Source organism: Ascaphus truei, unplaced genomic scaffold, assembly GCF_040206685.1.
Source record: "Ascaphus truei isolate aAscTru1 unplaced genomic scaffold, aAscTru1.hap1 HAP1_SCAFFOLD_206, whole genome shotgun sequence".
Lineage (NCBI taxonomy): Eukaryota > Metazoa > Chordata > Amphibia > Anura > Ascaphidae > Ascaphus > Ascaphus truei.
Window position 1 is genome coordinate 388,030 of NW_027454968.1, and position 12,684 is coordinate 400,713.

The window sequence follows — 12,684 nt, forward strand, 5'->3', positions numbered from 1 at the left end:
CCGTCTCTCTCCGTCTCTCTCTCTGTCTCTCTCTCCGTCTCTCTCCGTCTCTCTCCGTCTCTCTCCGTCTCTCCGTCTCTCCGTCTCTGTCTCTCTCTCTCTCATATACAGGCGCTCTCTAATTAAAAAATAAATAAAGTAGTAGTGGGTGTGTTACACGCTTTCCCACCTCTCCGGTTCCCTCAGTGGGCTTGTTACACGCTTTCCCACCTCTCCGGTTCCCTCAGTGGGCGTGTTACACGCTTTCCCACCTCTCCGGTTCCCTCGGTGGGTGTGTGACACGCTTTCCCACCTCTCCGGTTCCCTCGGTGGGTGTGTGACACGCTTTCCCACCTCTCCGGCTCCCTCAGTGGGCGTGTGACACGCTTTCCCACCTCCGGTTCCCTCGGTGGGCATGTTACACGCTTTCCCACCTCTCCGGCTCCCTCGGTGGGCGTGTGACACGCTTTCCCACCTCTCCGGGTCCCTCAGTGGGCGTGTTACATGCTTTCCCACCTCTCCGGGTCCCTCAGTGGGCGTGTTACACGCTTTCCCACCTCTCCGGGTCCCTCGGTGGGTGTGTGACACGCTTTCCCACCTCTCCGGCTCCCTCAGTGGGCGTGTTACACGCTTTCCCACCTCTCCGGGTCCCTCGATGCGTGTTACACGCTTTCCCACCTCTCCGGTTCCCTCAGTGGGCGTGTTACACGCTTTCCCACCTCTCCGGTTCCCTCAGTGGGCGTGTTACACGCTTTCCCACCTCTCCGGTTCCCTCAGTGGGCGTGTTACACGCTTTCCCACCTCTCCGGTTCCCTCGGTGGGTGTGTGACACGCTTTCCCACCTCCGGTTCCCTCGGTGGGCATGTTACACGCTTTCCCACCTCTCCGGCTCCCTCGGTGGGCGTGTGACACGCTTTCCCACCTCTCCGGGTCCCTCAGTGGGCGTGTTACATGCTTTCCCACCTCTCCGGGTCCCTCAGTGGGCGTGTTACACGCTTTCCCACCTCTCCGGGTCCCTCGGTGGGTGTGTGACACGCTTTCCCACCTCTCCGGCTCCCTCAGTGGGCGTGTTACACGCTTTCCCACCTCTCCGGGTCCCTCGGTGCGTGTTACACGCTTTCCCACCTCTCCGGGTCCCTCAGTGGGCGTGTTACACGCTTTCCCACCTCTCCGGTTCCCTCGGTGGGTGTGTGACACGCTTTCCCACCTCTCCGGCTCCCTCAGTGGGCGTGTGACACGCTTTCCCACCTCCGGTTCCCTCGGTGGGCATGTTACACGCTTTCCCACCTCTCCGGCTCCCTCGGTGGGCGTGTGACACGCTTTCCCACCTCTCCGGGTCCCTCAGTGGGCGTGTTACATGCTTTCCCACCTCTCCGGGTCCCTCAGTGGGCGTGTTACACGCTTTCCCACCTCTCCGGGTCCCTCGGTGGGTGTGTGACACGCTTTCCCACCTCTCCGGCTCCCTCAGTGGGCGTGTTACACGCTTTCCCACCTCTCCGGGTCCCTCGATGCGTGTTACACGCTTTCCCACCTCTCCGGTTCCCTCAGTGGGCGTGTTACACGCTTTCCCACCTCTCCGGTTCCCTCAGTGGGCGTGTTACACGCTTTCCCACCTCTCCGGTTCCCTCAGTGGGCGTGTTACACGCTTTCCCACCTCTCCGGTTCCCTCGGTGGGTGTGTGACACGCTTTCCCACCTCCGGTTCCCTCGGTGGGCATGTTACACGCTTTCCCACCTCTCCGGCTCCCTCGGTGGGCGTGTGACACGCTTTCCCACCTCTCCGGGTCCCTCAGTGGGCGTGTTACATGCTTTCCCACCTCTCCGGGTCCCTCAGTGGGCGTGTTACACGCTTTCCCACCTCTCCGGGTCCCTCGGTGGGTGTGTGACACGCTTTCCCACCTCTCCGGCTCCCTCAGTGGGCGTGTTACACGCTTTCCCACCTCTCCGGGTCCCTCGGTGCGTGTTACACGCTTTCCCACCTCTCCGGGTCCCTCAGTGGGCGTGTTACACGCTTTCCCACCTCTCCGGGTCCCTCGGTGGGCGTGTTACACGCTTTCCCACCTCTCCGGGTCCCACGGTGGGTGTGTGACACGCTTTCCCACCTCTCCGGGTCCCACGGTGGGCGTGTGACACGCTTTCCCACCTCTCCGGGTCCCTCGGTGGGCGTTACACGCTTTCCCCCCACACTTCCCCTTCCTGCCCCTCACACTGCCCCCTCCTACCCCTCACACTGCCCCCTCACATTGCCCCCTCCTGCCCCTCACACTGCCCCCTCCTGCCCCTCACACTTCCCCCTCCTGCCCCTCACACTGCCCCCTCCTGCCCCTCACACTGCCCCCTCCTGCCCCTCACACTGCCCCCTCCTGCCCCTCACACTGCCCCCTCCTGCCCCTCACACTGCCCCCTCCTGCCCCTCACACTGCCCCCTCCTGCCCCTCACACTGCCCCCTCCTGTCTAGGAGGGATTTGCATGTGAAAGAGAAGGGCCTTGCATGGTATGTCCCGGCTGTTACCCCTCTCCCCAGGATACCTGCATCTACCTCCTCTTATTACCCCTTCCTATCTACACCCTCTGTAACCAGACACCCCTCCCACACCCTCTGTAACCAGATACCCCTCTCACACCCACTGTGTATTACACCCACTGTAACCAGATACCCCTCTCACACCCACTGTGTATTACACCCACTGTAACCAGATACCCCTCTCACACCCACTGTGTATTACACCCACTGTAACCAGATACCCCTCCCACACCCTCTGTAACCAGATCCCCCTCTCACACACACTGTGTATTACATTCAGTGTTTCTGTATCTCTCCCCCACACCCGATGAAGGACCCCAGAGGTTGGACAGGCTTGTAACATACCAAGGTATCAGGCCCCCCTACTCCCTCTCCCTCCCCTGTGTATAGCGCACAGCGTCCCCCCAAATCCCCCCTATGTATAGGCTGTTTCTGGCTGTGGTTACCCCCCCCCCCCCCTGTGTATAGGCTGTTTCTGGCTGTGGTTACCCCCCCCCCCTGTGTATAGGCTGTTTCTGGCTGTGGTTACCCCCCCCCCCTGTGTATAGGCTGTTTCTGGCTGTGGTTACCCCCCCCCCCCTGTGTATAGGCTGTTTCTGGCTGTGGTTACCCCCCCCCCCCCTGTGTATAGGCTGTTTCTGGCTGTGGTAACCCCCCCCCCCCCTGTGTATAGGCTGTTTCTGGCTGTGGTTACCCCCCCCCCCCCTGTGTATAGGCTGTTTCTGGCTGTGGTTACCCCCCCCCCCCTGTGTATAGGCTGTTTCTGGCTGTGGTTACCCCCCCCCCCTGTGTATAGGCTGTTTCTGGCTGTGGTTACCCCCCCTCCCCCTGTGTATAGGCTGTTTCTGGCTGTGGTCACCCCCCCCCCCCCCCCTGTGTATAGGCTGTTTCTGGCTGTGGTTACCCCCCCCTGTGTATAGGCTGTTTCTGGCTGTGGTTACCCCCCCCCCTGTGTATAGGCTGTTTCTGGCTGTGGTTACCCCCCCCCCTGTGTATAGGCTGTTTCTGGCTGTGGTTACCCCCCCCCCTGTGTATAGGCTGTTTCTGGCTGTGGTTACCCTCCCCCCCTGTGTGTATAGGCTGTTTCTGGCTGTGGTTACCCCCCCCCCCCTGTGTATAGGCTGTTTCTGGCTGTGGTTACCCCCCCCCCCTGTGTATAGGCTGTTTCTGGCTGTGGTCACCCCCCCCCCTGTGTATAGGCTGTTTCTGGCTGTGGTTACCCCCCCCCCCCTGTGTATAGGCTGTTTCTGGCTGTGGTTACCCCCCCCCCCTGTGTATAGGCTGTTTCTGGCTGTGGTTACCCCCCCCCCCCCCTGTGTATAGGCTGTTTCTGGCTGTGGTTACCCCCCCCCTGTGTATAGGCTGTTTCTGGCTGTGGTTACCCCTCCCCCTGTGTATAGGCTGTTTCTGGCTGTGGTTACCCCTCCCCCTGTGTATAGGCTGTTTCTGGCTGTGGTTACCCCCCCCCCCCTGTGTATAGGCTGTTTCTGGCTGTGGTTACCCCCCCCCCCTGTGTATAGGCTGTTTCTGGCTGTGGTTACCCCCCCCCCCCTGTGTGTATAGGCTGTTTCTGGCTGTGGTTACCCCCCCACCCCTGTGTATAGGCTGTTTCTGGCTGTGGTCACCCCCCCCCCCCCCCCTGTGTATAGGCTGTTTCTGGCTGTGGTTACCCCCCCCCCCCTGTGTATAGGCTGTTTCTGGCTGTGGTTCCCCCCCCCCCCCTGTGTATAGGCTGTTTCTGGCTGTGGTTACCCCCCCCCCTGTGTATAGGCTGTTTCTGGCTGTGGTTACCCCCCCCCCCCTGTGTATAGGCTGTTTCTGGCTGTGGTTACCCCCCCCCCCCCTGTGTATAGGCTGTTTCTGGCTGTGGTTACCCCCCCCCCCCCCTGTGTATAGGCTGTTTCTGGCTGGGGTTACCCCCCCCCCCCTGTGTATAGGCTGTTTCTGGCTGTGGTTACCCCCCCCCCCCCCTGTGTATAGGCTGTTTCTGGCTGTGGTTACCCCCCCCCCCCCCCTGTGTATAGGCTGTTTCTGGCTGTGGTTACCCCCCCCCCCTGTGTATAGGCTGTTTCTGGCTGTGGTTACCTCCCCCCCCCCCCCTGTGTATAGGCTTTTTCTGGCTGTGGTTACCCCCCCCCCTGTGTATAGGCTGTTTCTGGCTGTGGTTACCCCCCCCCCCCCCCTGTGTATAGGCTGTTTCTGGCTGTGGTTACCCCCCCCCCTGTGTATAGGCTGTTTCTGGCTGTGGTTGCCCCCCCTCCCCCTGTGTATAGGCTGTTTCTGGCTGTGGTTACCCCCCCCCCCCTGTGTATAGGCTGTTTCTGGCTGTGGTTACCCCCCCCCCCCCCTGTGTATAGGCTGTTTCTGGCTGTGGTTACCCCCCCCTCCCTCGTTCCCTTGCTGAATATTATGCTTGAATCCTTTTGTTCCTTCCTCAGTGTATCTGATTGCAGAAGTGTTAGACCCCCTGGGTTCCCTCCCTCCATTTCCCCCCCTTCCCTCCCTCCATTTCCCCCCCCTTCCCTCCCTCCATTTCCCCCCCCTTCCCTCCCTCCATTTCCCCCCCCTTCCCTCCCTCCATTTCCCCCCCCTTCCCTCCCTCCATTTCCCCCCCCCTTCCCTCCCTCCATTTCCCCCCCCTTCCCTCCCTCCATTTCCCCCCCCTTCCCTCCCTCCATTTCCCCCCCCTTCCCTCCCTCCATTTCCCCCCCTTCCCTCCCTCCATTTCCCCCCCCTTCCCTCCCTCCATTCCCCCCCCCCCTTCCCTCCCTCCATTTCCCCCCCCTTCCCTCCCTCCATTTCCCCCCCCCTTCCCTCCCTCCATTTCCCCCCCCCCCTTCCCTCCCTCCATTTCCCCCCCCTTCCCTCCCTCCATTTCCCCCCCCTTCCCTCCCTCCATTTCCCCCCCCTTCCCTCCCTCCATTTCCCCCCCCTTCCCTCCCTCCATTTCCCCCCCCTTCCCTCCCTCCATTTCCCCCTCCATACATTGTAGCTGCTGAGGTACACTGACTGAAGGATTGATTGAAACGGAAAGGCGGCCATTTCGTTGGGCACACACTCAGGATGTTGACAGATTTTATAAGAGGAGCAGCTTGGGTAACGATGTGGCATTGCACACCGTCGCCACGCTCAGAAATAACCACAAAGGAAAGACGTGGGAATGTGGTATATAACACGGAACAGAAAATGCACAACCAGCCGGTGCTCTTCCACTCCCACCTCCTCACCGAGGACCTGCGTGGTAACCCCAACACACCCCCTCCCTCACAAGTAAGCGCGGTCTCATATTCCCCCTCCCCCCTTCTCTTCAGGCGCGGCGACCTGCGTTCAGCACGGGGAGAGGACGCCGGCGAGCACGGGGGAGTCCTGGCTCATTGAGGCCTTGTTGGAAGAGTTGAGCCCAGCCTCGATTTGGGTCACGTCTGCATGGTGGACGTCCCTTGGCCCCCCGCGTGGCAGAAGACCCCCGTCTGACCGGAGGCCGAGTCCGGCCAGGCCGCTTAGTGAGTTAAAAAGAAGTGATTTCCTTTTTCCGGTGTGACTTGTGATGGTGTCGCCATGCGGCTAAACCCGGCGCCGGCACTCTGTGTGTTCCCTTGCAGGTGTCATGTGATCCGTGGCGGCCGATGCCCGAAGTGTGGAAATGTTTTCCGCTGATACCGCCGAGAACGACCCGGTCACCAGAGAGACGAAGCAGGTAAGGCTAGAGGTTGTGTGTGTGTGTAGAGGTTGTGTGTGTGTGTAGAGGTTGTGTGTGTGTGTAGAGGTTGTGTGTGTGTGTAGAGGTGTTGTGTGTGTGTGTGTGTGTGTGTGTGTGTGTAGAGGTGTGTGTGTAGAGGTTGTGTGTGTGTGTAGAGGTTGTGTGTGTGTGTAGAGGTTGTGTGTGTGTGTAGAGGTTGTGTGTGTGTGTAGAGGTTGTGTGTGTGTGTGTGTGTGTGTGTGTGTGTGTGTGTGTGTGTGTGTGTGTGTGTGTGTGTGTGTGTGTGTGTGTGTGTGTGTGTAGAGGTTGTGTGTGTAGAGGTTGTGTGTGTGTGTGTGTGTGTGTGTGTAGAGGTTGTGTGTGTGTGCGCGTGTAGAGGTTGTGTGTGTTTAGGGAGGTGTGTGTGTGTGTGTGTCTGTAATTTGGATTTAAATATTCACACCATACACAAGACATACACTCACACACATTTATACGTGTGTGCGCGCACACACATCCCGCCGCGTGCCCACACACATCCCGCCGCGTGCCCGCACACATCCCGCCGCGTGCCCACACACATCCCGCCGCGTGCGCACACATCCCGCCCGCACACATCCCGCCGCGTGCCCACACACATCCCGCCGCGTGCCCACACACATCCCGCCGCGCGCGCACACACATCCCGCCGCGTGCCCGCACACATCCCGCCCACACACATCCCGCCGCGTGCCCGCACACATCCCGCCGCGTGCCCGCACACATCCCGCCGCGTGCCCACACACATCCCGCCGCGTGCGCACACATCCCGCCCGCACACATCCCGCCGCGTGCGCACACACATCCCGCCGCGTGCCCGCACACATCCCGCCGCGTGCCCACACACATCCCGCCGCGTGCGCACACATCCCGCCCGCACACATCCCGCCGCGTGCCCACACACATCCCGCCGCGTGCCCACACACATCCCGCCGCGTGCCCGCACACATCCCGCCCACACACATCCCGCCGCGTGCCCGCACACATCCCGCCCGCACACATCCCGCCGCGTGCGCACACACATCCCGCCGCGTGCCCACACACATCCCGCCGCGTGCGCCCACACATCCCGCCGCGTGCCCGCACACATCCCGCCGCGTGCGCCCACACATCCCGCCGCGTGCCCACACACATCCCGCCGCGTGCGCCCACACATCCCGCCGCGTGCCCACACACATCCCACCCACACACATCCCGCCGCGTGCCCACACACATCCCGCCGCGTGCGCCCACACATCCCGCCGCGTGCCCACACACATCCCACCCACACACATCCCGCCGCGTGCCCGCACACATCCCGCCGCGTGCCCACACACATCCCGCCGCGGGCCCGCACACATCCCGCCGCGTGCCCACACACATCCCGCCGCGGGCCCACACACATCCCGCCGCGCGCGCACACATCCCGCCCACACACATCCCGCCGCGTGCGCCCACACATCCCGCCGCGGGCCCGCACACATCCCGCCCACACACATCCCGCCGCGTGCCCGCACACATCCCGCCGCGTGCCCGCACACATCCCGCCGCGTGCCCGCACACATCCCGCCGCGGGCCCGCACACATCCCGCCGCGCGCCCGCACACATCCCGCCCGCACACATCCCGCCGCGTGCGCACACACATCCCGCCGCGCGCCCGCACACATCCCGCCGCGCGCCCGCACACATCCCGCCGCGCGCCCACACACATCCCGCCGCGCGCCCGCACACATCCCGCCGCGCGCCCGCACACATCCCGCCGCGTGCCCGCACACATCCCGCCGCGTGCCCGCACACATCCCGCCGCGTGCCCGAACACATCCCGCCCGCACACATCCCGCCGCGCGCGCACACATCCCGCCGCGCGCCCGCACACATCCCGCCGCGTGCCCGCACACATCCCGCCGCGTGCGCCCACACACATCCCGCCGCGTGCCCGCACACATCCCGCCCACACACATCCCGCCGCGTGCGCACACACATCCCGCCGCGCGCCCACACACATCCCGCCGCGTGCGCGCACACATCCCGCCGCGCGCCCGCACACATCCCGCCGCGTGCGCGCACACATCCCGCCCACACACATCCCGCCGCGCGCCCACACACATCCCGCCGCGGGCCCGCACACATCCCGCCCACACACATCCCGCCGCCCGCCCGCACACATCCCGCCCACACACATCCCGCCGCGGGCCCGCACACATCCCGCCCGCACACATCCCGCCGCGCGCCCGCACACATCCCGCCCACACACATCCCGCCGCGTGCCCGCACACATCCCGCCGCGCGCCCGCACACATCCCGCCGCGTGCGCGCACACATCCCGCCGCGTGCCCGCACACATCCCGTCGCGCGCGCACACACATCCCGCCGCGTGCCCGCACACATCCCGCCGCGTGCCCGCACACACATCCCGCCCGCACACATCCCGCCGCGTGCCCACACACATCCCGCCGCGCGCCCGCACACATCCCGCCGCGTGCCCGCACACATCCCGCCCGCTCACATCCCGCCGCGCGCGCACACATCCCGCCGCGTGCCCGCACACATCCCGCCCGCTCACATCCCGCCGCGCGCACACACATCCCGCCGCGTGCCCGCACACATCCCGCCCGCACACATCCCGCCGCGTGCCCGCACACATCCCGCCGCGTGCCCACACACATCCCGCCGCGTGCCCGCACACATCCCGCCGCGCGCCCGCACACATCCCGCCGCGTGCCCGCACACATCCCGCCGCGCGCCCGCACACATCCCGCCGCGTGCCCACACACATCCCGCTGCGCGCCCGCACACATCCCGCCGCGTGCCCGCACACATCCCGCCGCGTGCGCACACATCCCGCCCGCACACATCCCGCCGCGTGCCCGCACACATCCCGCCGCGTGCCCACACACATCCCGCCGCGTGCCCGCACACATCCCGCCGCGTGCGCACACACATCCCGCTGCGCGCCCGCACACATCCCGCCGCGTGCGCACACATCCCGCCCGCACACATCCCGCCGCGTGCCCGCACACATCCCGCCGCGTGCCCACACACATCCCGCCGCGTGCCCACACACATCCCGCCGCGTGCGCACACACATCCCGCTGCGCGCCCGCACACATCCCGCCGCGTGCCCGCACACATCCCGCCGCGTGCCCGCACACATCCCGCCCACACACATCCCGCCGCGTGCCCGCACACATCCCGCCGCGTGCCCACACACATCCCGCCGCGTGCCCGCACACATCCCGCCGCGTGCGCACACACATCCCGCTGCGCGCCCGCACACATCCCGCCGCGTGCGCACACATCCCGCCCGCACACATCCCGCCGCGTGCCCGCACACATCCCGCCGCGTGCCCACACACATCCCGCCGCGTGCCCACACACATCCCGCCGCGTGCGCACACACATCCCGCTGCGCGCCCGCACACATCCCGCCGCGTGCCCGCACACATCCCGCCGCGTGCCCGCACACATCCCGCCCACACACATCCCGCTGCGCGCCCACACACATCCCGCCGCGCGCCCGCACACATCCCGCCCACACACATCCCGCCGCGGGCCCGCACACATCCCGCCCACACACATCCCGCCGCGCGCGCACACACATCCCGCCCGCACACATCCCGCCGCGCGCGCACACACATCCCGCCGCGCGCCCACACACATCCCGCCGCGTGCCCGCACACATCCCGCCGCGTGCCCACACACATCCCGCCGCGCGCCCGCACACATCCCGCCGCGTGCCCGCACACATCCCGCCGCGTGCGCGCACACATCCCGCCGCGTGCCCGCACACATCCCGCCGCGCGCGCACACACATCCCGCCGCGTGCCCGAACACATCCCGCCGCGCGCCCGCACACATCCCGCCCGCACACATCCCGCCGCGCGCCCGCACACATCCCGCCCACACACATCCCGCCGCGCGCGCACACACATCCCGCCGCGTGCCCGAACACATCCCGCCGCGCGCCCGCACACATCCCGCCCGCACACATCCCGCCGCGTGCCCACACACATCCCGCCGCGTGCCCACACACATCCCGCCCGCACACATCCCGCCGCGTGCCCACACACATCCCGCCGCGTGCCCGCACACATCCCGCCGCGTGCCCGCACACATCCCGCCCACACACATCCCGCCGCGCGCGCACACACATCCCGCCGCGTGCCCGCACACATCCCGCCGCGCGCCCGCACACATCCCGCCGCGTGCGCGCACACATCCCGCCGCGCGCCCGCACACATCCCGCCGCGTGCCCACACACATCCCGCCCACACACATCCCGCCGCGCGCGCGCACACACATCCCGCCGCGTGCCCGCACACATCCCGCCGCGTGCCCACACACATCCCGCCGCGTGCCCGCACACATCCCGCCGCGTGCCCGCACACATCCCGCCCACACACATCCCGCCGCGTGCCCACACACATCCCGCCCACACACATCCCGCCGCGCGCGCACACACATCCCGCCGCGCGCCCGCACACATCCCGCCGCGTGCCCACACACATCCCGCCGCGCGCGCACACACATCCCGCCGCGCGCCCGCACACATCCCGCCGCGTGCCCGCACACATCCCGCCGCGTGCCCGCACACATCCCGCCCGCACACATCCCGCCGCGCGCGCACACACATCCCGCCCGCACACATCCCGCCGCGCGCGCACACACATCTCGCCGCGTGCCCGCACACATCCCGGCCGCGCGCCCGCACACATCCCGGCCGCGCGCCCGCACACATCCCGCCCGCACACATCCCGCCGCGTGCCCGCACACATCCCGCCGCGCGCCCACACACATCCCGCCGCGTGCCCACACACATCCCGCCGCGTGCCCGCACACATCCCGCCGCGCGCCCGCACACATCCCGCCGCGTGCCCGCACACATCCCGCCGCGTGCCCGCACACATCCCGCCGCGCGCGCACACATCCCGCCGCGTGCCCGCACACATCCCGCCGCGTGCCCGCACACATCCCGCCGCGCGCCCGCACACATCCCGCCGCGTGCCCGCACACATCCCGCCGCGCGCCCGCACACATCCCGCCGCGTGCGCGCACACATCCCGCCGCGTGCCCGCACACATCCCGCCGCGTGCCCGCACACATCCCGCCGCGTGCCCGCACACATCCGCCGCGCGCCCGCACACATCCCGCCCGCACACATCCCGCCGCGTGCCCGCACACATCCCGCCGCGTGCCCGCACACATCCCGCCGCGTGCCCGCACACATCCCGCCGCGTGCCCGCACACATCCCGCCGCGTGCCCGCACACATCCCGCCGCGCACCCGCACACATCCCGCCGCGCGCCCGCACACATCCCGCCGCGTGCCCACACACATCCCGCCGCGCGCGCACACACATCCCGCCGCGCGCGCACACACATCCCGCGTGCCCGCACACATCCCGCCGCGCGCCCGCACACATCCCGCCGCGTGCCCGCACACATCCCGCCGCGCGCGCACACACATCCCGCCGCGCGCGCACACACATCCCGCCGCGTGCCCGCACACATCCCGCCGCGCGCCCGCACACATCCCGCCGCGCACCCGCACACATCCCGCCGCGCGCCCGCACACATCCCGCCGCGCGCCCGCACACATCCCGCCCGCACACATCCCGCCGCGCGCCCGCACACATCCCGCCACACACATCCCGCCGCGCGCCCGCACACATCCCGCCGCGCGCCCGCACACATCCCGCCCGCACACATCCCGCGCGCGCCCGCACACATCCCGCCGCGTGCCCGCACACATCCCGCCGCGCGCCCGCACACATCCCGCCGCGTGCCCGCACACATCCCGCCGCGCGCCCGCACACATCCCGCCGCGTGCCCGCACACATCCCGCCGCGTGCCCGCACACATCCCGCCGCGTGCCCGCACACATCCCGCCGCGTGCCCGCACACATCCCGCCGCGCGCCCGCACACATCCCGCCCGCACACATCCCGCCGCGTGCCCGCACACATCCCGCCGCGTGCCCGCACACATCCCGCCGCGTGCCCGCACACATCCCGCCCACACACATCCCGCCGCGTGCCCGCACACATCCCGCCGCGTGCCCGCACACATCCCGCCGCGTGCCCGCACACATCCCGCCGCGTGCCCACACACATCCCGCCCGCACACATCCCGCCCACACACATCCCGCCGCGTGCCCGCACACATCCCGCCCGCACACATCCCGCCGCGCGCACACATCCCGCCGCGTGCCCACACACATCCCGCCCGCACACATCCCGCCGCGTGCCCACACACATCCCGCCCGCACACATCCCGCCGCGTGCCCACACACATCCCGCCGCGTGCCCACACACATCCCGCCCGCACACATCCCGCCGCGCGCCCGCACACATCCCGCCCACACACATCCCGCCGCGTGCCCGCACACATCCCGCCCACACACATCCCGCCGCGTGCCCGCACACATCCCGCCGCGTGCCCACACACATTCCGCCCGCACACATCCCGCCGCGTGCGCCCACACA

The 12,684-nt window shown here is 67.6% G+C and overlaps 1 protein-coding gene across 1 annotated transcript in view; it reads left to right on the forward strand.

Annotated features, from left to right (window-relative positions):
* The first annotated feature begins 2,764 nt into the window (after nucleotides 1–2,764).
* PLEKHM1 (pleckstrin homology and RUN domain containing M1) overlaps nucleotides 2,765–12,684 on the forward strand; it is a 92,456-nt gene continuing 82,536 nt past the window's right edge. Inside the window, exons 1-3 of the mRNA XM_075582227.1 lie at nucleotides 2,765–2,852; nucleotides 5,815–6,006; nucleotides 6,106–6,200. Of these exons, the coding sequence (XP_075438342.1) occupies nucleotides 6,147–6,200 (54 nt within the window). The 5' untranslated portion in view covers nucleotides 2,765–2,852; nucleotides 5,815–6,006; nucleotides 6,106–6,146. The remainder of the gene's footprint in view (nucleotides 2,853–5,814; nucleotides 6,007–6,105; nucleotides 6,201–12,684) is intronic.